The 22,815-nt window shown below is 52.6% G+C and overlaps 10 protein-coding genes across 10 annotated transcripts; 5 read left to right on the top strand and 5 right to left on the bottom strand.

The window, feature by feature from the left end:
- Positions 1–1,178: 1,178 nt before the first annotated feature.
- Positions 1,179–2,601, top strand: TFB4 (RNA polymerase II transcription factor B subunit 4; the record flags this gene model as incomplete). The annotated part of the gene is made up of 7 exons (XM_036776993.1): positions 1,179–1,411; positions 1,479–1,630; positions 1,683–1,724; positions 1,781–1,944; positions 2,019–2,280; positions 2,342–2,378; positions 2,439–2,601. The coding sequence occupies 7 exons, from the start codon at positions 1,179–1,181 to the stop codon at positions 2,599–2,601; spliced, it is 1,053 nt and encodes a 350-aa protein (XP_036630613.1).
- Positions 2,602–2,721: 120 nt separating this feature from the next.
- SLU7 (mRNA splicing protein) lies at positions 2,722–4,688 on the bottom strand (the record flags this gene model as incomplete). The annotated part of the gene is made up of 6 exons (XM_036776992.1): positions 2,722–2,792; positions 2,842–3,282; positions 3,338–3,686; positions 3,736–4,439; positions 4,495–4,617; positions 4,673–4,688. The coding sequence occupies 6 exons, from the start codon at positions 4,686–4,688 to the stop codon at positions 2,722–2,724; spliced, it is 1,704 nt and encodes a 567-aa protein (XP_036630612.1).
- Positions 4,689–5,226: 538 nt separating this feature from the next.
- On the bottom strand, positions 5,227–7,101 carry PC9H_007460 (uncharacterized protein; the record flags this gene model as incomplete). Its single annotated transcript, XM_036776991.1, has 10 exons — positions 5,227–5,301; positions 5,354–5,427; positions 5,482–5,565; positions 5,628–5,765; positions 6,025–6,127; positions 6,191–6,230; positions 6,300–6,551; positions 6,605–6,686; positions 6,745–6,843; positions 6,900–7,101. The coding sequence occupies 10 exons, from the start codon at positions 7,099–7,101 to the stop codon at positions 5,227–5,229; spliced, it is 1,149 nt and encodes a 382-aa protein (XP_036630611.1).
- A 294-nt stretch (positions 7,102–7,395) lies between these two features.
- On the bottom strand, positions 7,396–8,882 carry MRI1 (S-methyl-5-thioribose-1-phosphate isomerase; the record flags this gene model as incomplete). Its single annotated transcript, XM_036776990.1, has 7 exons — positions 7,396–7,636; positions 7,688–7,791; positions 7,845–7,904; positions 7,990–8,050; positions 8,107–8,207; positions 8,259–8,681; positions 8,736–8,882. The coding sequence occupies 7 exons, from the start codon at positions 8,880–8,882 to the stop codon at positions 7,396–7,398; spliced, it is 1,137 nt and encodes a 378-aa protein (XP_036630610.1).
- A 206-nt stretch (positions 8,883–9,088) lies between these two features.
- PC9H_007458 (uncharacterized protein) lies at positions 9,089–13,763 on the top strand (the record flags this gene model as incomplete). The annotated part of the gene is made up of 15 exons (XM_036776989.1): positions 9,089–9,139; positions 9,209–9,305; positions 9,358–9,444; positions 9,500–9,522; positions 9,581–9,736; positions 9,788–9,859; positions 9,918–10,191; positions 10,243–10,302; positions 10,354–10,414; positions 10,464–11,214; positions 11,287–12,173; positions 12,587–13,323; positions 13,376–13,463; positions 13,519–13,606; positions 13,659–13,763. The coding sequence occupies 15 exons, from the start codon at positions 9,089–9,091 to the stop codon at positions 13,761–13,763; spliced, it is 3,537 nt and encodes a 1,178-aa protein (XP_036630609.1).
- A 687-nt stretch (positions 13,764–14,450) lies between these two features.
- On the top strand, positions 14,451–17,191 carry PC9H_007457 (uncharacterized protein; the record flags this gene model as incomplete). The annotated part of the gene is made up of 11 exons (XM_036776988.1): positions 14,451–14,552; positions 14,610–14,645; positions 14,707–15,061; positions 15,114–15,218; positions 15,275–15,975; positions 16,029–16,451; positions 16,521–16,574; positions 16,642–16,757; positions 16,826–16,859; positions 16,918–17,110; positions 17,166–17,191. 11 exons carry the CDS (start codon positions 14,451–14,453, stop codon positions 17,189–17,191), a joined length of 2,145 nt encoding a protein of 714 aa, XP_036630608.1.
- A 91-nt stretch (positions 17,192–17,282) lies between these two features.
- PC9H_007456 (uncharacterized protein) lies at positions 17,283–17,569 on the bottom strand (the record flags this gene model as incomplete). The annotated part of the gene is made up of 2 exons (XM_036776987.1): positions 17,283–17,308; positions 17,371–17,569. The coding sequence occupies 2 exons, from the start codon at positions 17,567–17,569 to the stop codon at positions 17,283–17,285; spliced, it is 225 nt and encodes a 74-aa protein (XP_036630607.1).
- Positions 17,570–17,815: 246 nt separating this feature from the next.
- PC9H_007455 (uncharacterized protein) lies at positions 17,816–18,586 on the top strand (the record flags this gene model as incomplete). Its single annotated transcript, XM_036776986.1, has 6 exons — positions 17,816–17,860; positions 17,919–18,008; positions 18,062–18,092; positions 18,154–18,196; positions 18,245–18,315; positions 18,372–18,586. 6 exons carry the CDS (start codon positions 17,816–17,818, stop codon positions 18,584–18,586), a joined length of 495 nt encoding a protein of 164 aa, XP_036630606.1.
- Positions 18,587–19,021: 435 nt separating this feature from the next.
- On the bottom strand, positions 19,022–21,689 carry ERT1 (Transcriptional regulator of nonfermentable carbon utilization; the record flags this gene model as incomplete). The annotated part of the gene is made up of 8 exons (XM_036776985.1): positions 19,022–19,224; positions 19,490–19,670; positions 19,718–19,870; positions 19,921–20,053; positions 20,233–20,953; positions 21,023–21,094; positions 21,199–21,297; positions 21,359–21,689. The coding sequence occupies 8 exons, from the start codon at positions 21,687–21,689 to the stop codon at positions 19,022–19,024; spliced, it is 1,893 nt and encodes a 630-aa protein (XP_036630605.1).
- Positions 21,690–21,844: 155 nt separating this feature from the next.
- PC9H_007453 (uncharacterized protein) lies at positions 21,845–22,737 on the top strand (the record flags this gene model as incomplete). Its single annotated transcript, XM_036776984.1, has 2 exons — positions 21,845–21,983; positions 22,046–22,737. 2 exons carry the CDS (start codon positions 21,845–21,847, stop codon positions 22,735–22,737), a joined length of 831 nt encoding a protein of 276 aa, XP_036630604.1.
- Positions 22,738–22,815: the final 78 nt, after the last annotated feature.

Below are 22,815 nucleotides of genomic sequence, written 5' to 3'. Positions count from 1 at the left end.
AAGGGCTGTTCAGGACGTTGGCTCCTTCCTTATCGGTGCTGTTTGTCGAAGAATTCCCAATCTCACTATCGTCAACAGTGTCAACAAATTGCGCTGACCCTCGCCATGAGGTCTGCAACATGTCACAAGGTAACACGCACCGCCCAGTCCATCAACGGGTTAAGGTTACATCAATTATTCCACACATCGTCGCCGTCACTGCGGACACTCCCAAGCCGTGTTTCTCCGCATTCCACACTATCAATGTCAGGCCGAATCACCGAAGCCAAGCATCTCACTCGACATGGCTGCCTTCTCTGCTGATCCTAGGCCTTTCGGCGGCGGTAGGACATGCGATGCCAGTGCCCGACCCTAGCTGAGGGAAGCTGCGAGCGAGCACAGTGAGAGCGAGTTTCCATCACATGTCCTTCTAAGCGCCCATAGTTCATCGCTACGACGCGCGCGACGTCCTTTCTCCGTGCATGTCAAAGAATGACTCAACGGCGCTGTCTATGTACGCCTCGACTAGACTTGACATGGTCGCTACACGCATTGGCGGCAGCACCTATTTCACTGGCACTCGCGGTTGCTTGCATTAGATGACCACTAGTGCGGTCTTACCCGCGCAATGGGCCGGTTGAGTTCCCTTGCGGACTGGTTGGCCTTCAGATATGTGCTGGGAAGTCCAGAGTCCGGGCGGTCTTAATCGCCGCTGGCTATTGGTAACCCGCTGACTTCGACGATTGACACTTCGCTCGCAGTGGCCTTTTCGCCGGATCGACCTTCTCTTGAGCTCCCATAATCAGTCTTCGTTGCGGCATTACGCATAGTGCATGACCTTCCATGCCATCGCCGCCTCCGTCGACTCCGTTTCTGTACCCGAACGTCACCGTATTTCAAGCGGTCGGGCCTCAGTTATATCCCCGACGAAGCGTAGCATTATCGAGTATTACATACGACTGCCAACAATCAGTCCTTTGCACACGGTTGAGTGTAGAATTGTCAATGTTATAATCATTGAGGTCAATTCCTGATTACATGGTACGTCTCTTACCATTCTTTCTCTCTGTGTGTTCAGCGCACTTCGGGCTCGGAGGTTACATTCCGTTCCGTCGATTATGTAACCCTACATACCTCTCCTCCACACTACGATGTACTAGAGTCAATATATCTGCTCATACTCCTGCACTTCGACCGCCATGAGCTCCGCACCACCCGCGCAAGCAGTCGCGACGGACAAGCCGTCCCATCTATCCGTAATCGTCGACCTGTCCCCATCGCAATGGCACCTGTCCTCCCAACCGCCCCCAGCAAACACCTTCCCGCTCACCCTCAACTCCTTCCTCTCGCAGCTCCTCGCGTTCCTCAACTCGCACATAGCCTCGAAGCATGAGAACACCCTCGCCGTGTTCGGCGCGTTCCCCGGTAAAAGGTTCGCTGCACCTGCTTGCACTGACCGAGTGTGTTCGGGAGACGGTCGATGCTGAATACGGTTCCAGCTTGATGCTGTACGCGTCGACGGAGAGCGAGACGATCAATCCGAGCGCAGTGGATGCGAACTCGTATCCCCCGTTCAAGATGCTAGACTCTACGATAATCAAGCGGATAGAGAATGAGCTGGATCAACTTGATACCGACGAGGAAAGTACGTGTCCCCATCGGTCTATCAGTATCACAATGGAAAGGCTTATATCTTCCTCTAGTACCCGTCGCCCTCGTTGGCGCGTTGACGAAAGCCTTATGTTGTCAGTACTCGTTCCCGATTGCTATCCATCGGGCTCGAATGCTGACCTCACGCCAGACATAAATCGCATCAGTCACTTCTCCGCCGCCAATGTTTCCAAAGCTAAACTCCCCGACTCACTAACAACCTCAGACCCGCACATCCTCATCCTCTCCGTCTCCCCCGATCTATCTGCAGAGTACATCCCCATCATGAACTCCATCTTCTCCGCGCAGAAACTCGTGAGTCGCTCGTTATCGTCGTCCCCTACACCGGACCAATTTAATACATCGCGATATACTTACGAGTGACCTAGAAAGTGACTATAGATGTGTGCAAGATCTACGGTCCAGAGACCGTGTTCTTGCAGCAAGCAGCCCATCTAACGGGCGGGTCGTACATCTCCCTCGAGCGTCGCGACGCGCTGCTTCAGTATTTGACGATGGCATTCCTCTCCCCGCCCTCGATTCGTAAAGCCTTGTCCGTGCCGACGCAAGATAAGATCGACTTCCGCGCCGCTTGTTTCTGTCATAAGAAGATCATTGATATAGGTTTCGTTTGTTCTGTCTGTCTATCTAGTACGTGACTACTAACTGTCCACGATTTCGGTGTGTTTGTGCTAAAGCATCACATGTGTAGTATTTTGTCAACCTGTTCCCGTATGTTCGACCTGTCGGTGTGTCTCAAGTCCCACCCTTTCTCTCCCTCTTGGCTAATGATTTTGTTATCCTTACAGAACGAAATTCCCTATCAAAATACTGCAACGACTCAATGCATCCCGCCCTCCTCCAACTCCTGGTAGCAATGGGTTGAGCAGAACTACGTCCATGTCTGGGACCGGGGGCTTGCCACACAGCGGGTCCATTAGGACGTCGACATCGAACGGAACGTTAAGGTAGACTTCTTCGGACAGAATACATAGTCATAGTTCTTGGATTCCTCGTTTTGCGTTTACATGTATTATCAAAGACAACATAATAACTTAAGATATGCATGGGATATGAAATAAGAGTGAAGCATTATATGTCCCCGGTGTCGACGTAGTTGGCCATAGGATCTTCCATCATGCGGCGACTCATTCGGTATGCCTCTACAAGCGACCGTCAGTTGCGTATAGGACAACAAGGCGGACGACATACCCAATTGCTCTTCTGTAACTTCTGAATTGCCTTCGGGTCCCTTCTTCTTCTTCCCCCACCTCTCGTCCTCGTCGTCCGCTCTCTGCTTCCGCTTCTTTTCCTCCGCGATAGCTTTCGCCAGCCTCTCCTTATCAAGCTGTATATCCCCTTCACCCAACCTCTTCGACCGATCGCGATCCTGCCTCTCCTCTGCCTTGCCTTTTGCAGCGTTTTGAGCTTTAGACGATTCTTCTGGTTCTGGTGACGGTTGTTTGAAGGCTTGGACGGCGGCGGATGATGAGGAGAGGAGGTTTTGTGCGCTCGATGCTTTGGCCGCTTCGATACCGGCTTGTCCAGAGCAATACGAGGCATGGACCAGTGAATGACAGCAAGCGTAGCCCCATGCATCGGACATGGGATCATACCACGAACCCCATACGTCGGTGTGGTTGTTGATATATACTAGCGAAGAAAGTTAGTAAGACTTAACAGAGAGACGAGAAAGCTGCAAACTTGCCATCTTCGAGGTATTTCGACTTGGCCTTCGCTCTTTCCCGTCCTTTCACAACTTGGCCTGTCCGTGAGTATTCGACGTAGTCCTCCGTCTGGCCTTGTCGCAGTTCTTTCGGAGGCGCCGCCAAATATTCCGCGCCTCCGTATTTAGCAAGAATGCTGACTTTCGTCGTATCCTTCAACTCGGCCTTCTTCTCGCGGAACTCATGATGGAGAAGTTCGCCTTGGGTGGGGTTGGCGTTCAAATGGACGTCGTTGCCCCGCGCGGCGGCTTGCCAGGCGAATAGTTGCAGTTTCTGCACTTCTGGAGCCTCACCTGAGAAGCGCAGGAAGTTGTCGCCTGCGAATACTGCCTATAGAATGATTACGAATTGCTAACATAGCGATTGAACCGCGACATACCTCTTCCGCCGGGACATCCTTCAGCGGAGCATCACGCATCGAACGTGTTTTGGGATCATAGTAAGCACTTGAGGGATCCAAGTTGATGAGGTACTTCGCAGTATCCTCTCGAATACGTAGATTTCGGACCGTTATTCGGGTTTTGGCATCGAGTTTTTGGCCAACAGCGTCGGCGGCATCAGCGTACTTGTCTTCGTCCGCATCTTCCTCGTCACTCGACCCAAAGTCCGGATCCGCCTCCTTCTCCGTCTTGCCAGCCTTCGCCACCTTCCTCACCGCAGCCAAATCCGTCGTCGTCTGATTATCAATCTCCTCCTCCCGGACCTTCTGCCTGGCCTCCTCCACAGCCGCGTATTCCTCATAGACCTTCTTGAACTCAGCAGCGTCGTACCCGTTCCATCGATCGCGCTTCGCTGCATAACCTGCAGCGACGTCCTGGATCACGTCGTCGGCTTGTATGTTCTTGCCCGTGTACTTGGCCCCCTTCTTCCGCGGTCGCTCCAAGCAATCCTGCTTCTTGTGTGTCATAGACCCGCAGTTCTCGCAAGCACCCTTGCGGTACTTCTTGGCTGCTGGGCCTGCTTTCAGCCCTCTGTCGTACCATGAATTGAGGGTGCTTTCGGGCTCATCTTCGTCCGGTCGCCTTTGGTGACTCAGTGAGGGAACGCCGGTGTCGAGATACCAGGGAACCTGCGAGATATATTCTGTGGGACAAAGGTGTGAGCTTTCAGTGGAATTGGGTAGTGAAGGAAAACTCACGAGGAATGTGAGGGTTGATGGGCTTCCCCTCCTCGTCCAATGCAGCAGGGGCTGTTCCTGCTTTACGAGCGGCATCGAGGTCCTTTTGGCGTCGGAATTCCTCACGCGAGAGTTTTCCGATAGCTGCACAAATCGTAAGCGATAAAGTAGACGTGGAGATACCTCGAACGAAACATACCAGATGATGAAGCCATAGTGGCTGATGAATGAGTTGAAGACTAGTTGGCGCCCGTGGAAACATTGTAGCCGGCGCTTACGGACTGTTATAGGAGTGCCCCTGTCATCCCCTGAAGCCATAGAGGCGGAATCTCGGGTTGAGAGCACATACGATGAAACAGTGTTATAGCTTGGCATTCGTTGCGTATAGATAGATTACTGCTCAGCCTTGTACAATCAGTGACCGGAAGGTGACTTGAGCCAATCGGTGACTTACTCCGTAAGAAAGCTAATTCATGGTGATACTATGTACATGTAGCAGACTGTATAGCATCCGAACTATGAACTTCTTACGGGGGATTGTTTCTAGCCGGTAATTCTCCGTTAGAGTATATTACTCACGAGAGATCACCCAAAGTCGCGTGCTACGGAAGAGGATAAGTGATTATGAGTGTCGCCCAGTTGGCGCCTTCCCGGGGGTGGACAAGTGCCGGTCTAACGATGTGATGTACCTTCCAATGGGCTGGCATCTGCGTTGTCGGACACATGTTGTGTGAACCTTGGGAAACAGTTGACCTACGATAGGGTGATGGCAGTTATATAAACCGGAGACTCCGTATTGGTCCTCGTCGGTCTTCTCAGAATCTTCACCTAGCATACGGTCAACATCATGGAGTTTTGTTACGGTATGTGGAGCCAGCACCTTAGGGCTTGGGTGCCTTGAGGATGCGTACGCAATAGACATCGATGGTGTCGTAAACGCACACCAGAGACGGACTCCAGAGACGGTCCTTCAGTTAGCGGACAATGGCCGGATAACGGCCCACTTACCTGAACGTGGGTTGTCGGCGTCTCCTCTATCCAGTAGGATGACACCGGCGCTGGGATTAAGCTCCCCTCGGGCCATAGACAGTTCTGTCGCACGGTGTAAATAACGTTTGGGTTGAAGCGAGTTAAAATGAAACCTTATCACGCACTCAAGAATAGGTTGACAAAGACCTCCGACAAAGCCTCGTGTACATCAACTTCGCCTGAGAATGTCTCAGCCTGATCGTAGGCCAGTGCACGGGCAATAGATCTCGCCAGCATCGCCCTCACGATGTCTTCTCCAGTGCCTATGATAGATTAAGTCAACAATCGCCGACAAGGACGTAACAGTAAGAGTGATCATCGATCATCCCATGATAGCGGGAGATGCAAGGGGAATCACATCGCATACAGGATCATTACATCAAGTGGGTGGCTGGTATGTGGGTATGCATCATATCAGTTCAGCCTTCTACCAGTTCATCCGTGGGACGAGGAGGCGATATGGGGAAGGTATGGACTCAGAGAGTGACACTTTGACATTACCTGACACGCTGCATGCCATACTTCGTCCGGAAATGGTGAAATTGTTAGATGAGTCCCCCGAAGCTTCCGTGTGGGGTTGTCGGTTGGTCTGGGAAGCCCAACACCCAGCACCATACATGGCCGCCTTGTGAAAGTGTCAAGGTGAGGGAGATGGCGGTAGTGTGGCCTACGATCCGGGCAGACATACCTCGCCTATGCGCCCCGGATGTTTCAGCAATAGTCCCCCGCTTAGATTGGGAAATCAAGAAGTCAGCGATAGACTTTAGAAGACGGAATTAGAAGAAATGGCTGGGCACCTTGAAACGCCAGCAGCCATTCTACCTGCTCGGTCACAAGTAATGGCACCAACGGTGTCTTGCATTTGGTCCTCGGCGGTGGTAGGGCAGGTGCTATCCACAGGACCGGCCTCCGCTTGGTCCAGACGCGCCTTCCATTTAGCCCATTGTTGACGTGCTCGAAGTGTAATAAGGGAGTCCACAGGCACGATCGCTATCGGTGGCTGCGGAACACTTGACGCGAAGGATGTTGCGCCCTCGGAGACCAGCATCCTGGCAATGACTTACATCGGCCGTGCCACAGAGGGGGGAGGCACAATGCTCACATTGGAGGGACGCGTCCGAGAGGGTCTGGAATCCGCGCGTGGTCCAACACTGCTCGGGCCAGCCGTATAGGATTGGTTATCCCTGTTCACAAAGTTTTACCGGGTGGATCCATAATTATGACCAAGGTAGACGCGAGCACCTGAAACAGCCCCAATACTACCATAGTCGCCGGGCTCTGAGGTCATTATTGCTGCGTCGCATTCCACGGTGCCAGCGAATGTCAGGTTGGAACCGTAACCTATAACAAGGGGTGAGCAAACTAAACTGCCCAGCCACCGGGATAATAGTAAATACCAGCATTGAGGCAAGGGTCATTTTCTAACACGACAATGGCCTCCTCCGTTGCTGCTAGGGCTGCATTCACGTCATTACGAATTTGTAGTGTCGCTAATGCTGTTTTGCACGCATTGGCCAGTGCCTGCTTCACAAGGCCTTCAGAGTCTCGGGAAAGTATACCCGCCCCTCCATGAACAGCGACGAAGCAGTCTTGTTGCATGTTGAACTTGGATCCAGGGATAGATTGGTTGGAATGACAACCCCCGGTATTCAACTCAGCGAATTCCCAACGATTTATGTAATAGTCCCTCGGTCAAAAGGTTAGGAGTTTTTCAAGGGGTGGATGAAAGAGGAAGCAAGTGCCTTAAAACGATTGTGGTGTTGCAGGGCAAGTAGTGAAATGTCGATCGCGAGTTATATGTTTCGATCGCAGGTCGATCGAATTATGATCAGGAATGGGTTTCAAGCATACCGCCGGAACGTTGAATATACAGATTCTACACGTATTCGTAATTCAAACAATTCCACTGAGATCGAACTGCTGTTCGCCCTCTTTCTTTACTGCGACGCCCTTTTCTGTTACGATTGCAGTTATCAGTTCGGCCGGAGTGACGTCGAAACTGGGGTTGTAAATCCCTGTGAGACCCTTCGGAGTGAACATCACCACCGCCTGTGCCTTGTCATCCTCAGTACCAGGGTACAACGCCCCTCGTATAATGCAAGCTTCGACAGGCGGCCGGTGCTCTATCGGGATGCTATAGAGGATGAATACGGGGATCAACCATTGGCGGATCATTGAAACTTACCGAGAACCGTCGGGTACATCGAGATCGACCGTGCTTACCGGCGCAACAACAATGAAGGGGATATTATGACGCGCAGCAAGCACAGCAGCGTTGTATGTGCCGATCTGAGGGCGGGAGCTGATCACAATGCTGCTTCCACAAGATCTCGTCGACCAACCTTGTTTGCTGTGTCCCCGTTTTTGGCTACCCGATCGGCCCCCACAGCTGAAATCGAGCTCTAGTGAGAACGTGTTTTTAATGAGCAGACTATGAATATACTTGCCTACGGCATGGATGTTATGATGTTGAAACAAGGAACCGACCATTGTGTCACAGATCATTACAGACGGTATTTGGAGAGTCTGAAGCTCCAAGGCAGTTAACCTTGGTTCTCGCATCAAATTACAGGTCGATGAAAATTTTAATCTACAATGACACACCTTGAACCTTGGTGGTACGGGGCCGTCTGTGTGTAGTAGGCTTTGTCAAGATGTCCAGTTTCGTGTAGGTATGTGATCAAACCAAGGGCCGTTCCATATCCCTTGAAACAGAATAAAACCGATTATGATCGCCAATGGAAGGGACGACATACGGAGGTCGCAAGAGATCCCGTGTTGCAGACAGTGAGTACATTGAGTTCTTTCCCACCCCCTCCCCTCTGTTTCACTTGTTCAATAAGCCATTCGCCCCCCAAGCGAGCCATCTCTTTATTCCGACCAACATCTTCGTTCGACACATCCTCTGCCTCCTTTATCAATCTGCGGGTGGCAGACTGGACATCCTCAGCAGCTGCAACCGACGCGGCAAGAGCCTGGTGCAATCGTCGCATGGCCGCACCAAGATTGACAGCGGTTGGACGAGCAGTATACAGGTAATCAAGTATTGGGGTGATGTCGGCCGCCAATGACTCCGTCGAAGCGAGGAACTTGGGCGCAGGAGCAGTATTCAAGGACCTTTTCAGATACAAGGCTATATATAATGCAGCCAGAGACGCAATAGCCGGTGCCCCTCGAATCTACGCGCAGTGGGTCTAATTTCTGTCTGCAAATTCCAACTGATGAACTTATACCTTCATAGATTTGATGGCATCGTGGGCCTCCTCAACGCTGTTAATTTCGACATACTCGATTGTATGTGGAAGCAGAAGCTGGTTCAAAATCTCGAGGCGATCGTCCGAGTATTTGAACGACTGCAGCGTGAACGGCGACTGCGACATGGGGGATGGGACTCTAAATTTCGACTCTGCTCGCGGTGCTGCATATTTAGGTCATAAGCGTGACGATGGCGCAAAACACGGAGATAAGCGCTCGGACGGTGCAGTAATCACATGCGAATGTGCTGTCTTGACCAAGGATAGCATTAGGAGAATGGCGCGCCAGAGGCCACAACCATCTCTTCCTCCATCTCACCCTCATCTCGACAATGATAGACCACATTCTTGGTCGCCCAAACCCCTCATGGAAGCGCACTCAGGTGAGATTCGGTGCTCTCGGTGGCTCACACGTCGCAGCGCCCGCCAAAGGGCTAACCTCTCATCTACAGGTGTTCCTCGTTGTATTCTTCTGGCTATGGCGTATCATGCGGGGTAACCCTGGAGGTCCTCGATTCCTATGGCTAAGGAGAGCCAACAGATCCTTACGTATGCCTGCCAACCTTGTTCGATGGGTGTCGGGGCTGATGAAACACTTCAGAGCGCTTCACCCCATGGCAGATAATTGTCAGTACCTTGACCGCCGTTTATGCGCTCCGGAACCTGGATAAAATTATCGGCCTTGGATGTGAGTCTCTTGTCTTATAAACCACGATGCCTTTCGCCCTGACACGCTACTCAAGCACCTGAACCGCTTGCTCGCTTGGTGAGTCCCCCGCGTCGACCATACACATGTTACCCAGCTCAATGAATCCTCGTCCTAGTACTCCCCCTCGTATTACCGAGCCACATGGATCACAACAGGACTGGACGCTGGGTTCGCCACTGCTCTGTCTATTCGTCCAAAGTGGCTCCGAGACACCTGTTCGGTCTTGTTCTCTGTGTACTATATTATCTACGCGAATGAAGCGGACGAGAAGGTGAGCTACCCTCATCGATTGCACAGCATCACATCTTACACGCATCGATAGCTCCGTAGATTCCGTGCAGTCCCCACTGTCGAAATGTTAAGAGCTACCTGGGAGAAGACTACGAATCCACTTGTAAGTCTCCAGTGTTATGCGTCACTTGATCTCTAATGGTGATTGACTGAACGTATAGATACGCCTCTTCACCTACCTCCCTAGTATTCCTATTCGTAGGAAGATCTTACTGCCCAGGCCTCAATCATCATCTTACCAGCGTCCGATCACTGCATACCTATTCTTTGCCCTTCCGGAGAAGCGGCTCTGCAAGGCGACGGACCTGATTCTTGACTTCCCTGGTGGTGGATTCGTAGCCATGTCCCCCGAGCATCACGAAGAGCGCCTTCGTACCTGGGCCATCAGCACTGGTCGCCCCGTATTATCCATAGACTATGGCAAAGCTCCCGAATGTAAGTCAGAGTGCTGTTTCAACCTTACAAGTGGACTCACAGACGATGTAGACCCGTACCCTTTTGCCATCGACGAGGCATTCGATACGTATCGAGTCTTGGTCGAATCTGGTTAGTAGTTAGCTAGATCACCTGACGTCAACCGTGACTGACGAGCCGTAGCTGGGGCCGTCCTTGGTATGTCTGGAAAGAAGTTGAACATAATCATGTCAGGCGATTCTGCGTACGTACTACGCCTCACTAAACGACTTCTGTACTCATGCCTGATTCAGTGGTGCCACAATCGCTGTCAACGTAGTCATCAAGATCATCGAACGGAATAACCCACTCAATGGACCTCCTCCTGCAATGTTGTTGCCTTTACCACTGTCCCTTGTCATGAACTATGCCGCTCTCGACTTCAACTTCACATCCTGGATGACGAAAGACAACTTACGAACGCTTCGATCCGAACATTCATCTGGCTATCTTCCTGGCCTTAGGGAGCTTGCAGCGCAGAAGGATCACTTACAGCACGTCAGTCCCCTCAGTATGGTGGGGGATAAGAAACATCTGCGAAGGAAGGGGTTACGAAGAAAGCAGAGCTGGAAGGACACGTTAAGGTCGTTAGCTGGGTCTGACAAGGAGAACAACCTGTCCAGCGCGACCGGCAGTGTAGCTTTGAAGCCTCGCAAGTCCACTTCTGCACTCAAATCACCTGCCACTCGACCTTTGGCGAGGCGACGACATTCTGCACTGACAATCGAAGACAGGGGGACACTGGCAGATGCTGAAAGCGAGGACGACGAGGAATACTATCAGCGGCTGCGAGAGGAAGACAGACCCATTGAGGCCCGCGTCCGGCACCGTCCGTCAATTGACATGACATACATTACTGACCAGGCTGTTCTGGAGGAGAGACAGAAACAGGTATCAGCTGACACCACTCCGATCAAAGGCAGGGTCAAAGAGCCCATTGGTACCAGGTTGACAATGACGAGTCGCACCGGTTACTTCCAGGATAGAATCATTTCTCCAAGCATGGTAAAGTGTCAAGTTGACTTGTGTTGTCTATTGTCCGTACTGACATTATCACACCCCTATTGAATTGTACAGATGCGAGCCATGGCGATCCTTTACATTGGTCCCTACCATAACCCCGACTTTGCGACGGACTATCACATTTCTCCCATACTGGCGCCTAGCTACATCCTGGCACAATTCCCTCCTGTCTTGATGCAGTGTGGAGAGAAGGATCCGTTTGTTGATGATACCGTCATCTTCGCCGGCAGGTTGCGCGAGGCCAAACGAGCTCGGAAAGCTGAGCTTGATTTAGCCATTTCGGGCAAGAGCGCCCGGTTCGGGGAATCATTGAAGATGAGCACTGCGAGGGAATCGATGGATAGCCAACAATTATTGTCGCTGAAACGGGAAAGAGATAAGCTTTCCAGAGAGACGGACGATGACTGGGTGGAGTTGGTGATCTTCTCAGACTGGAGCCACGGCTATCTTCAGATGCCGACACTGATGGGAGAAGCGAAGGCAGTTATCGAGGAGTTGGCTGATTGGATTGATGATGCATTCCGAAGGCATTCGTCTGGGTATGGAGATGCAGCAGAAACCGAGCTCACGGAGGACAGCCGGATTCTTCCCACTCCTGACTGGGTACAGACGGTCCGAACTGGGAGTACCACCGCATCGGAGACGGAGGCTGAAGACTCGATGATCACGTTTGTGCCGAAGAAGTACCAGAGTCCCCCGGAGGTTCACACGGAAGATGATGGGGTTGAAGCAGGGACGACGACTGAGATTAGTAGTGGTGATCATGAAGCCGACGGTGGGAGTGACATCACGACAGCAGAGACTATTGGTGCACTGGCGAGTGGTCATGCTACGGGTGGCAGCAGCAACGTCACGCCGAGCAAGCGACAAGGCGGGCAGACTATCAGTGAAACGGAACTAATGAGACGTCGCCGACTCCTGGACGCGCACATCTTCGAGTCGTAGAGGTGGTAGGGACTAGATAATTTTTTGCGAGGAAATATGTTTCACGACAAATGGACGGTTGTGATAATTTTTCGCTGTTTCATGAGGCCAATGACATAATGACAATACGGACTACGAACCAGTGATGGTAGCCTCGTGTGTTTCAGACACAGCACCGTCGCGGAGAGAGAAGACTCGCCATAATTGCCATATATGGGCATTGCTGTGCAGTCCTGGAGGCGGTGGTCGATCTTAGCGCCTGAAAATTGCAGAGTTTGTCCCTCGCTGGTCCGCCAAAAGTTCCGTTGCGAGGACCGTTTCAGGCTGTGGACCTAATTGCAGCATTGCGCGTCGATGATATAAAGACTTTGCCAGAAACTCAATATGGCCGTCATCGATTTCCATCGGTTGTTGAATCTCAACGCTAAAGACCCAACAAGATCATGGACTTTGATACCTCGGCACGATCCTGGAACGGCAACTTTAATTCCCAGCCTGCCCCTTACCACGACTCCCACCAACACTATAACCAGGTCCCTGCCGTTCCCTATTATACAAACAACTCCTCCGCTCTCAACCACCACCACTACTACCCTCCTCACCAGCCGCCTCCCCACCACCATACCCAGCGCCCTCTCCACCACCACCAGCCCTCGCTGAGCCACGTCCCCCGCACCCACACCTACTACTCCCAAGACATGGCCGCCGCCGCCGCCGCCCACGTCCAGCAGCGTCCGTACCAGCCCGCACAGTCCCCCGCCGCCACCCCGTACTCGTATCTCCCCCACACATCGCCCCCCTTGCCCCCGCACCACCAGCAATCGCCCGCGGAACACCACATATCCGTCCTTCGCGACAGCCCGCACCCGGAGTACTACCCCAGCGCTGCAGATCTCTACAATCGCGTCCAAACATCCCAGCAATCGCTCTCCTCGCCTCCGTCACCAGGTGCAGACTCTGCTTCCAGCCAGGGCGGCGCGGGGGCCAACCACTACCCCTCATCCAGTGGCGTGCCCCGGCTGCCACCGATCTTGCAGGTGGAGAAGCAGCAGGTCACCACCTCCGCGACCCAGCTGGCCAGTGCCACCAGGCGGAAGAACGAAGCCCACTTCGTCTGTCCAGTCCCAGGCTGCGGAAGCACCTTCACTCGCCGCTTCAACCTCAGAGGTGTGTTCCAATCGCATAGCGACCAACATATTTCTCATAGATTGTTCCACAGGTCATCTACGCTCACACACGGAGGAGAGACCCTATGTTTGTGAATGGCCGGGTTGCAAAAAGGGCTTCGCTCGCCAGCACGACTGCAAGTGAGTCACCCAAGCAATCACCATTTCACCATTCGCTGACCCACTTTCCCCGTAGACGCCATCAGGCTCTTCACAGTGCCAAATCGCAAAATAATCTATGCAGGGGCTGCAAAAAGACTTTCAGCCGCTTGGACGCGCTTAACGTACGTGACGCTCCTCTCCTATCCCACCCACAGTAGCTTACCAGTTACACAGCGGCACTTAAGGTCTGAAGGAGGCGCAGAATGCAGACAATACCACCAGCGAACTGCCCCATCTACCTCTATACTAGCCGATGATCAACGTCCCGCGGATTCATGATCATGTCGACTATCCATCCTGCCCTGGAAAGATAGGCGAACATCCATCATTCCTCGCATCGCATCCCCTGCATCAAGCCACCGTTCGGTGGACCTGGCATTGTCAATCACCGACTCTTGCATCCATGGACATACAACATGTATATTTTTTGGCATTGTCCGACCATCACCTTGCATATAGTGTACAACACGAACCTACGAACAGTACCATACCTTCCTCTCCTTTGCCGACGTGACTTTTTTGAACATTACCTTTTCTTTGTACATCTGGACTTCCGGAATATTTTTTTTTACTTCCGTGTAGATATTTCTACCTCTTTTTTGTTTCTTCGACCACCGTGCATTAAATTTCAATATGCATTTGTTCGCTTTCTTTCCACGTTCGGCATTCTCTTCTTCGTAGGTAGACGGCATCATCCACTGTAAGTGCACCATGTAATTCTAGCAACCAACAAGCAACCCTACAACGCCGAAATCCCCTGATTCATAACCACGTGTACGTAAGCACTTTAGTCTCCGGCTATACTCGATCGAGCAGCATTGCCGGTACCCGGACTTTAACTCTATGGCTGATCCCGATGCGTGCTCGCGTGGCTCCGGCGAAGTAGTGGTCGAATCCAAACGCCGTTCTCCAGTGCCACTTCTTACATCCAACTAACTAACGCAGTATCGCATTGCTTTCGTCGGTATGGCCCTTCCCATGCTCGTAGGCGGCGGCGCCGAATGTGGCCCGTCGAACCCACTCCAGGGCTTGACTAAGAGATTCGATCAGGACCGCGGTTTGCAGCAGGTGGGTTGGGCGTGCCACCCGATGCTTGAGTGCGGATTTTACTCAACTGTCTTCTAGGACCATTTCGGTGGTAGAGCTGGCCCATCCAGGGAGGTGCGCAATCTGACTTCCATCTTCCTTTGTATCACTGGCTAAACGTAAATTGGGTGTATAGGTATTCCGTTCGTCGCAACCGGCCTCTTCCCCCTTCGACCAAGATGCTGCGAATTTCTTCGGAAAGGAGGGGCATGCAGGCCCCCACCAGCAGCTCATGTCGCCGCAACAGGGACCTGCGTTCGACTTCTCCGCAATGCACTCTGCGTTACCTGCGGCTGGGCACATGCAAGCCCCCGCGCCGATGCACCAACATCAGCAGAATCAGCCAGCGACGATGAATTGGGCGGCGGACTTCCTGCAGCAGCCCGTGCTAACTGGGAAAAGCGCAGAGGCGAGTGGTCAGGCGATGACTATGACGCAGCGGGAGGTACAGGGGCATGGTCCGGTGAATATGGGGATGGGGATGGGACAAGGTGAGTACAGCATAGGTCAGGGGATGCTGTGATACTCATCGGGATGCACTAGGTATGTCCTGGGGCGGGGGACATATGTATAGAATGGACCCAATGCAGAACATGATGGCTCCTATGCCGGTACAGACACACCAGCAGCCAGATATGCAAACCGATCGTATGCAACGGTATTATACATACATTCTATCAACTAACTGGATGCTCTATATACAGGAATTTCATGGGACAAAGAGTTCCAATCCCACGAGCAACTCCTCGCCAACCCCATACAAGAAATAGCTGAGCAGCTTGGCGAGCCCCAGCAGCAAACCCAACAATCACAACACGCGCAGGACGATCTCGCTCAGATCGCCGGCCAGCTACTCGCACATGTGCAGAACGAGCAGAATCCCAAATTCAAGCAGAGTCAGTTTCTGGGGCTGATGAAGCAGCTTCGGGATGGGGAGATGGTGGTCAAAGGGAACGAGATGGTGCAGAATGACGGAAGCATATCGGTGATGGCCACAGACGTCAAAGGCAAGGGACGCGCGGTGGAACCAGGGGGCGTGAAGGAGCCCTCGTACTTCCCAATGAGCTACAACTCGCAAACGGTCTTCCAAGGACAACGCATGTCCCCTACGCAGCTCACCACTCCAGCCCTCGCACAGGAAGACGAAAACGATGCGTATTTCCGGCAGGAGAACGAAGAGTACACGCGGTATTGGAATAATGTGCATTCGGGCGCGGCGAGACAGGCGGTGGAGCCGTCGCAAGCATCTTCTTGGGATCACTTGCAGGCGGACTGGGATGCGTTTGAGGCGACGCATGTGGGGATTAAGCCGGTGGTTAATTATCAGTTCCAGAGCAATAATCCGTATATGCTGGGCGACTCAACGAGGCATCATATGATGCATGCGAACCAGTCGGTGTATGAAGTGCGTCCTTCCTCTCTCTCAATATATCACATTTATTCAATTCCTCAATGTAGAGTGTATTGGAATTGGAGGCAGCAGTGCAAAGGGACATGAGTAACGCATCTGCTTGGTATGAACTAGGAATCAAACAGCAAGAGAATGAACGAGAGCAGAAGGCCCTCCAAGCTCTTCGACGCGCCGTCGAACTCGATCCAACCCACCTTCCCACTTGGCTCGCCCTCGGAATTTCGCACACCAACGACAGTGACCGAGAAGGTACCTATAATGCCATCAAAGAATGGATAGAGCGGAATAAAGAATACGAGGCCGTCGTCCGTCATTGGAGGCAGAACACCCCGGAGGTTGCTGGCGCAACCATTCACGAACGCTTCAACCAATTAATCCCCTGCTTGATTGCGATGGCGACTAGCAGCCCCCACGGCGCGGTCGACGCCGATGTCCAGGTTGCCCTCGCGGTGTTGTTGAACACCAATGAGGTATGTGTCACCCAAATGCGTCTATGTGTGATTGCAGTTTGGTTCTCATGGGTGACGTTTGACTTGCAGGACTATGAGAAAGCCACGGACTGCTTTAATGCGGCGCTGGCTGTGAGACCGGAGGTGCGGTTTATTATTGAATCTGTCCGGAGGATGGGCCGTTCGCCCGCTTTAACACTCTTTACCGCAGGACTGGCTATTGTATAACAGGGTCGGCGCGACAATGGCGAACAGCGGTCGCGCTGAGGAGGCTCGACAGTATTATTATAGGGCACTGGAGCTCAACCCTGTGTATATCCGTGCGAGGTGAGTGCCGAGTCGAGTATTCTTGTTCACGAATTTCGTAACGGAATCTGATTGTGTCTGTCGTGTAGGTTTAATTTGGGCATCGCGTGTATCAATCTTCGGGTAGGTGTTCCATGAATCAGATAGTGCTGTGGGTGCTCATGTCGATGTTGCCATTCAGCGTTACGACGAGGCAGCGGGCCACATCCTTGATGCGCTGGCCCTTCAGGATAACGACGGGGTTCGCGACTCCGAGGGTCTCAATGAGAAGCGTGGGGTGACCTCCACGGCGCTGTGGGACAGCCTGAAGACCGCATGCCTGCACATGCAGAGAGTTGACTTGGCTACGCTATGTGACCATCGCGATCTTGACGGTAAGTCTCATCGATAAGGCTCCTACCTCCTTCTCTGAGTTCTCTTCTCTCTCAGGATTCCGTAATGCCTTTCACGCCTAAAAATACGCGGTGGCAATCTTAGCCATTGTGCTCAAGTCGTGTCCGATTTTATCGTACAGCAATTTGTCCAAACGCACTAAATGTCTACACATCATTGCTTCATGTAGTTGATATAATCTATGCTTAAGCTGGATGGAAATAATCAGATATGAGACAACGCGGAACATGAGATGTCGTACAACGGATACCGAGTCTGCGCTCCTTCTCCATGGCTCGTGACGCGGCTGCCGCAGCATCTGCGAAGACAACAGCATTCGCCTCAGCAGCAGCCCTAACTTTGGCTTGGTTTTCCTGCGCAAGCTCTAAGGCGATGTGCTCTCGGATGTCTTGTACGTCCAAATCCGTCATGTCAATCTGCGTAGGCGAGCGGCGAATCATAGCAATAACGTATATTTGACTAAGGATTGGCTGAAACGATGCTTGAATATCATGGACCAATGGCGACGGGGGAGGAAAGCCAGACGTACACGGGGACAATGTCGTGGCAGAGAACAATGTGGTCGAGCGGCTGCGGCGCAGTGTACAAACTTGGAATATAGGCTCGCTATGCTGACACGCCTTTCTTGAACACATACACTCATCTCCTCGCCCACATCACATCCTCAACGACCTCTCATTATCATTATGGAATCCCTTCTGCGCGTTACCGATGCCGTCAAGTCATTCAGAGTGCGTTCTGACAGAAAAATATATGTTCTTTCGGTCTCACGCGGCCCTACGATTCTAGCAAACGAAATTGTCTGCTATCCGTGGACCGCAAGAGTTCTTTGACGTCCAGCGAGTTTCCCGGCCGGCTGATTTCAACGATGCTACTCGGGTACGAACGCGTTTTCTTGGAACGTGAATACGAAAATCTGACATGGACAATAGCGCATATCGTACAACACACGATACTTCTCAGGTGAGAAACCAGCTTCTAATTCCCGGAGAAAATGAGCTTAACGTTCGGCTTTTTCGCCTAGGGAACTACGGGATCATCATAGCAGCGCTGGCCGTCTATGCTCTGTACGCTTTGGCTCAACTCCGTTCCGCCTCGGGCTAACCTTTGAACAGCCTAAGTAACACACTCCTCCTTCTGGCTATCGTCTTCCTCGTTGGTGGCTTCGCTGCTATCAACAAATGGGGTGAGTGCCTCTAAACCTTGCTGTTGTCCATGCTAACGGCCAGCGGGTGATATTAGCTCCAGAGCCCATGCAAGTCGGCGACCACGTCATCACGCAAAAGTCGCTGTACACGGGTCTCTTCGTGATAGGCATCCCCCTTCTCTTCTTCGCTTCGCCGATCATGACAATCTTCTGGCTCATCGGAGCGTCCGCCGTCCTCATTGTCATCCATGCGTCCTTCGTCGAACCCGGCCCCGAGAGCGAGTACGCGGAGGTGCAGGATTCCGTGTAACCGAGCTCAAGCGGACCGGTGGTCACTGCATCGGGATTGGACTACAGTACCCGTTTCTTGCTATAAAAGTATTTGCCCCATCCTCATATTTATCTTGTGCCCGGACATGCCTACCTATTACCGACGAGCGGTACCTACAGATAGCGTTCCATGTAATCCTCGCCTTTCTTGACGTGCAAATGTCAATGCCTGCTTGACTGATTACATAAATGAACATATAAGAGTCCCTGCATATGAAACAACGAGGCATCTATGTAGTCTAAGCCACTCGCAAATGTTTTTGATAATCCCAAATGCATGTTATACAGCATGCGGTTACTAAATAATAATGATACAAGTAAGATTTTGGGTCCGCGAGAACGGCTGGGTAACCCCATCGCGAGGCGGACGGATCCTCGATGGGTAATATGGTGGGCGCGCAATAAGGGAAGCATGCTACAGCAATTTGAGTGATAGCACCGAGCGAACGAGGTTCTCGCCAGGGCCGACATCTGCGCGCATGTGCGTGGGAGTGGGAGTGGGTGCAAGGACATGGGAGCGCATAAGGCAACCAGGAGGGAGGTGGAGAGAAGGCGGGGGAGGAGGAAGGGAGGAGAAGCACAAGGAAAGCAAAGCAACAGACAGCGAGGCGACGGAAGCTATCAAGGACTATAGCAAGCGAAGATAAGAGAATTGAATGGGTTTGCTATGAAACAATGCCTATAAGTAATAATATGAGTACGATAGGGGAAGGGGAAGTATGCCATGCCGATGAGATGCTATAAGAAAGTGTATAGGAAATGCACAATGTTCGAGGTTCGGAAATGAGCGATACAGTCGACACTATAGAAGGGGAAGCCATTGACCTGAAGGGTTCAATTTAGTAACGCACTATATGGAGGAAGGGAAACGGAAAAGACGTACCGATAACCATACTCGGCAGATCGAAGAGGTCTCTGCGTATGGAGAAACAAAACGTCGTGGGCACCGGTGCACCATCGGGCTTGAGCAATACACAGTGGGAGTAGACAGACTGGGTCGTGTTCTCGAACGCATGAGAAGCGAAGTTCTCCCAATACTCAACGACGGATTGGTTTTCGAATAGCTAATAATACGGTGAGCGCCTGACGTTAGGCGTGCGTGGATACTTACTTCGTAGATGTACTTTTTGCTTTTGCGGTCCACCAACTCGTCCATAGGCCACTCGGTGAGCATGCAAAACTCCGGAGCGACTAGACAAATCTCGCCCGTCCGTCGCCAGACGACCGTCGGCGTCCCGCTATATGATATCAGCTTTTCCATCTCCTACAAATTGGATGAGTGGCAGCTGAAACACTAAACGGAAGTAAACACACCAGCAGAGATCGCTGAAAGCACTTCTCCACAAATATCTCGTCGTCAAGCGACAATGGCATTTGCAGAGCGATGAGCGATGGTCGGAAGATGGCCAGAGCGCGGACGATGCGCAAGATGTCGTTCTTCTCGAACCTTCATAAACGGAAGTGGAAGTGGGAAGGAGGGAATATAATTCCGTTGTCAGGGAAGAGGGGAGATGTGGGGTACAGGAACAAATGGGGAGGGGGAGGGGTAGAATGATATCAGATGATCGAGCCCCACGATGGGTCACTCATTTCACGAACACACTCGCAGCAACTTCGCATACGTACCGGCTGGGCAGGTGTTTCATGAGGAAATGATAACCCTCTGTGTAATCATAGGGTGTCGTCACACTATCGTTGATGCTCTGCAGCTGGGAGCTGGAAGAGGGAAGGGCCAGGGAGGAGGAAGGTGTAGAAGGTGTTGGCGTGTCTGTGCTGACAGAGGCCAGACCCGGAGGGACGGAGGACGTGGAAATTGGAGATGCATTGGCTGCAAGGGGGGACAACAGGCCAGGGTCTTTAGGATCTGGGCGTGGAAAGACAGTAGAAGGCGTACTGATGGATGGAGAACGGCTGTAATCTGCTGGCAGAGGGTACCGCGGTTGAAGAGGATGGAGAGACTGCGAGGAAGTATATGATTGGGCGTACGAAGTCTGCGGCGATTCCTTTGCTTGCGGCGTAGCAAAAGGTGCAAAGGTAGGTTGAGACGGGGATAGCGAATCGGTGTTAGCCGTCGAGGGAAGGTTTGATAATGATGCATCTGGAAAGCTCGAGCCGTACGTTGTCCCTGTGGTATTCGATGAGGGATAAGCTAGCGAGTCGTTTGTCCACGATGAGAAGTTCCCCGCTGGCTGTGGTGCTGGTGGACTGTGCGCTGAGTCCCCCGGGCTGGGGTTGCCCAATATCGCCGAGAGAATTGAGTACTCCAGGTTTGCGGCCTCTGATCCAAACGGGAAATTGGGATCAAAGGTAACATTAAACATTGGATCGTTCTGTGGAAATGATTCCGCTATATAAAAGGAACGTGGACATTAGCGGTCACGGCTAATGGGCCGGTATATGACTGATAGGAACTAACCCGGCGGTACTGTGCTGGATGGTGGTTCTGAGCTGCCTTCAGGCGCCGCTGATTTGTTGCGTTTGAGTTGGTCTGAATGGATACACGTGATCAGCGGCCAATCATCGAGTGCATATGTGGAGAAAATGAGAGGAAGACGGGGGGGGTAGACGGTGGTGAGCGCAATGGGTACGCACCTAGCTCTTCTTCATCGAGGAGGTATTTGGCCTTCTTGCGAAGTCCCTCGGTGCAATTACTAGCGATGCCCCGCTTGATGCAGCGTTGGCATGGCCGGGCTAGTAACGAGAAGGAATACAGTGAGTGGTGGCGTAGCGTGCAAGGGGGGAAGACCCTCACAGTCGTCGCAGGTGAGATGGGCTTTCTGGCAGTGAAAGCAGGCGCGATTGGCCTTTTTCTTCTTGGGGCCGTCTCTATTCTTGCGCTGCTGGGCGGCAGCGTCGCCTGCGGTGTCGTCTGGGGTGTCGGTGCGCTTGCGCTTGATTGGCTGTATGGGCTTTTTCTTGGGTGGCGATGAGGAGGGGCCTGCGTGGGCGTTGTGCACGTCTGAGGGGTTGATATACGCTGGTGCGACTGCTATCGGCATTGTGAGCGACGATGCGGAGGGGGGAGCGGGGGCAGCTTGTGGACGGGGGAGATGTGGAGGAGGAATGGGAGGAGGCAAGGACATGGGGATACGGTAATAAGAAGAAAACGGCCAAGTCCCTGCAGGAGAGCGGCCAGGTGATTGAGATCAAAGACTTGTGTTTAGCTGGCCAACCTCTCAACCGACAACTCTCCCGCCGGCAGAGGCGCCGACCCCGGCTCATATTTTCCCAGCGTGTCATGTTGCCTCCGTCCCTCATCCGCACAGTCGCGGCACAAGAACTCAAATGGCTCAAGCAGCACGCTCGCAACGATGCCCTCGCCCTCAACGACCTCGTTCGCCGCAGAGCCAACGGAGAACCGCTTCAGTATATTCTCGGTAAATGGCCCACACTTTGCTTCCAAGACAATCTTTCGTGCTCATATGGCCCGAATATCCAGGAACTCAGCCTTTTGGCCCGCTCAATCTCCTTGTTCGTCCTCCAGTTCTCATCCCCCGCCCGGAGACAGAACACTGGGCAATACACTTATCGAGCCTTATTTCCCCCACACTCAAACGCCCCCTTTCCCTGCTCGACCTGGGCACTGGCTCAGGGTGCATTCCGCTCTTGCTGTGTCACGACTGGCCCAAAGGCTCTCTTCGCGCTCACGGCATCGACATCTCACCTGACGCAGTGCGCCTGGCTTCCGACAACGCTCTCAGATGTGGCACCCCTACCCCCACAGATCCAGAGGCTCATGACGCCAATACATTCCAAGCTGTGCTCGCGAGCTATTTGACTTCGGCTTTCTTGGATGTGATCGAACCCCCTTTTGATATCATCACTTCAAATCCCCCTTACATTCCGCTGCATGAGTATCAAACCCTCCCAGACTCAGTCAAAAAGTATGAAGACCGGGGGGCTCTATTCGGGGGCCGAGACGGGCTAGACTTCTACCGCGCCATCGCCCGTCTAGTATCGCACAAGGGAGTCCTTTCTGATGATGGTCTTGTGGTTCTCGAAGTTGGGCATGATCAGGCAGACGCCGTTTCCCGAATCTTAGTCGATACCGGAAATGCATTCAAGATCGACATCTGGCTGGACCCGTGGGGCAAGCGACGGACTGTTGTTGCGCGAAAGGAGGCCAATTGATATTCTAACGATCGGCACCCGCTCTTCGTGTCCCGCTGCACTGCCAAAAGGCATCCGACTGGCGGGTATCGTTGAGCA

The sequence above is a fragment of the Pleurotus ostreatus genome (assembly GCF_014466165.1).
Source record: "Pleurotus ostreatus strain PC9 chromosome Unknown scaffold_5, whole genome shotgun sequence".
Classification (NCBI taxonomy): Eukaryota; Fungi; Basidiomycota; class Agaricomycetes; order Agaricales; family Pleurotaceae; genus Pleurotus; species Pleurotus ostreatus.
The sequence above is the reverse complement of the archived record's forward strand: the minus strand, read 5'-3'. Positions and strand labels throughout refer to the sequence as shown.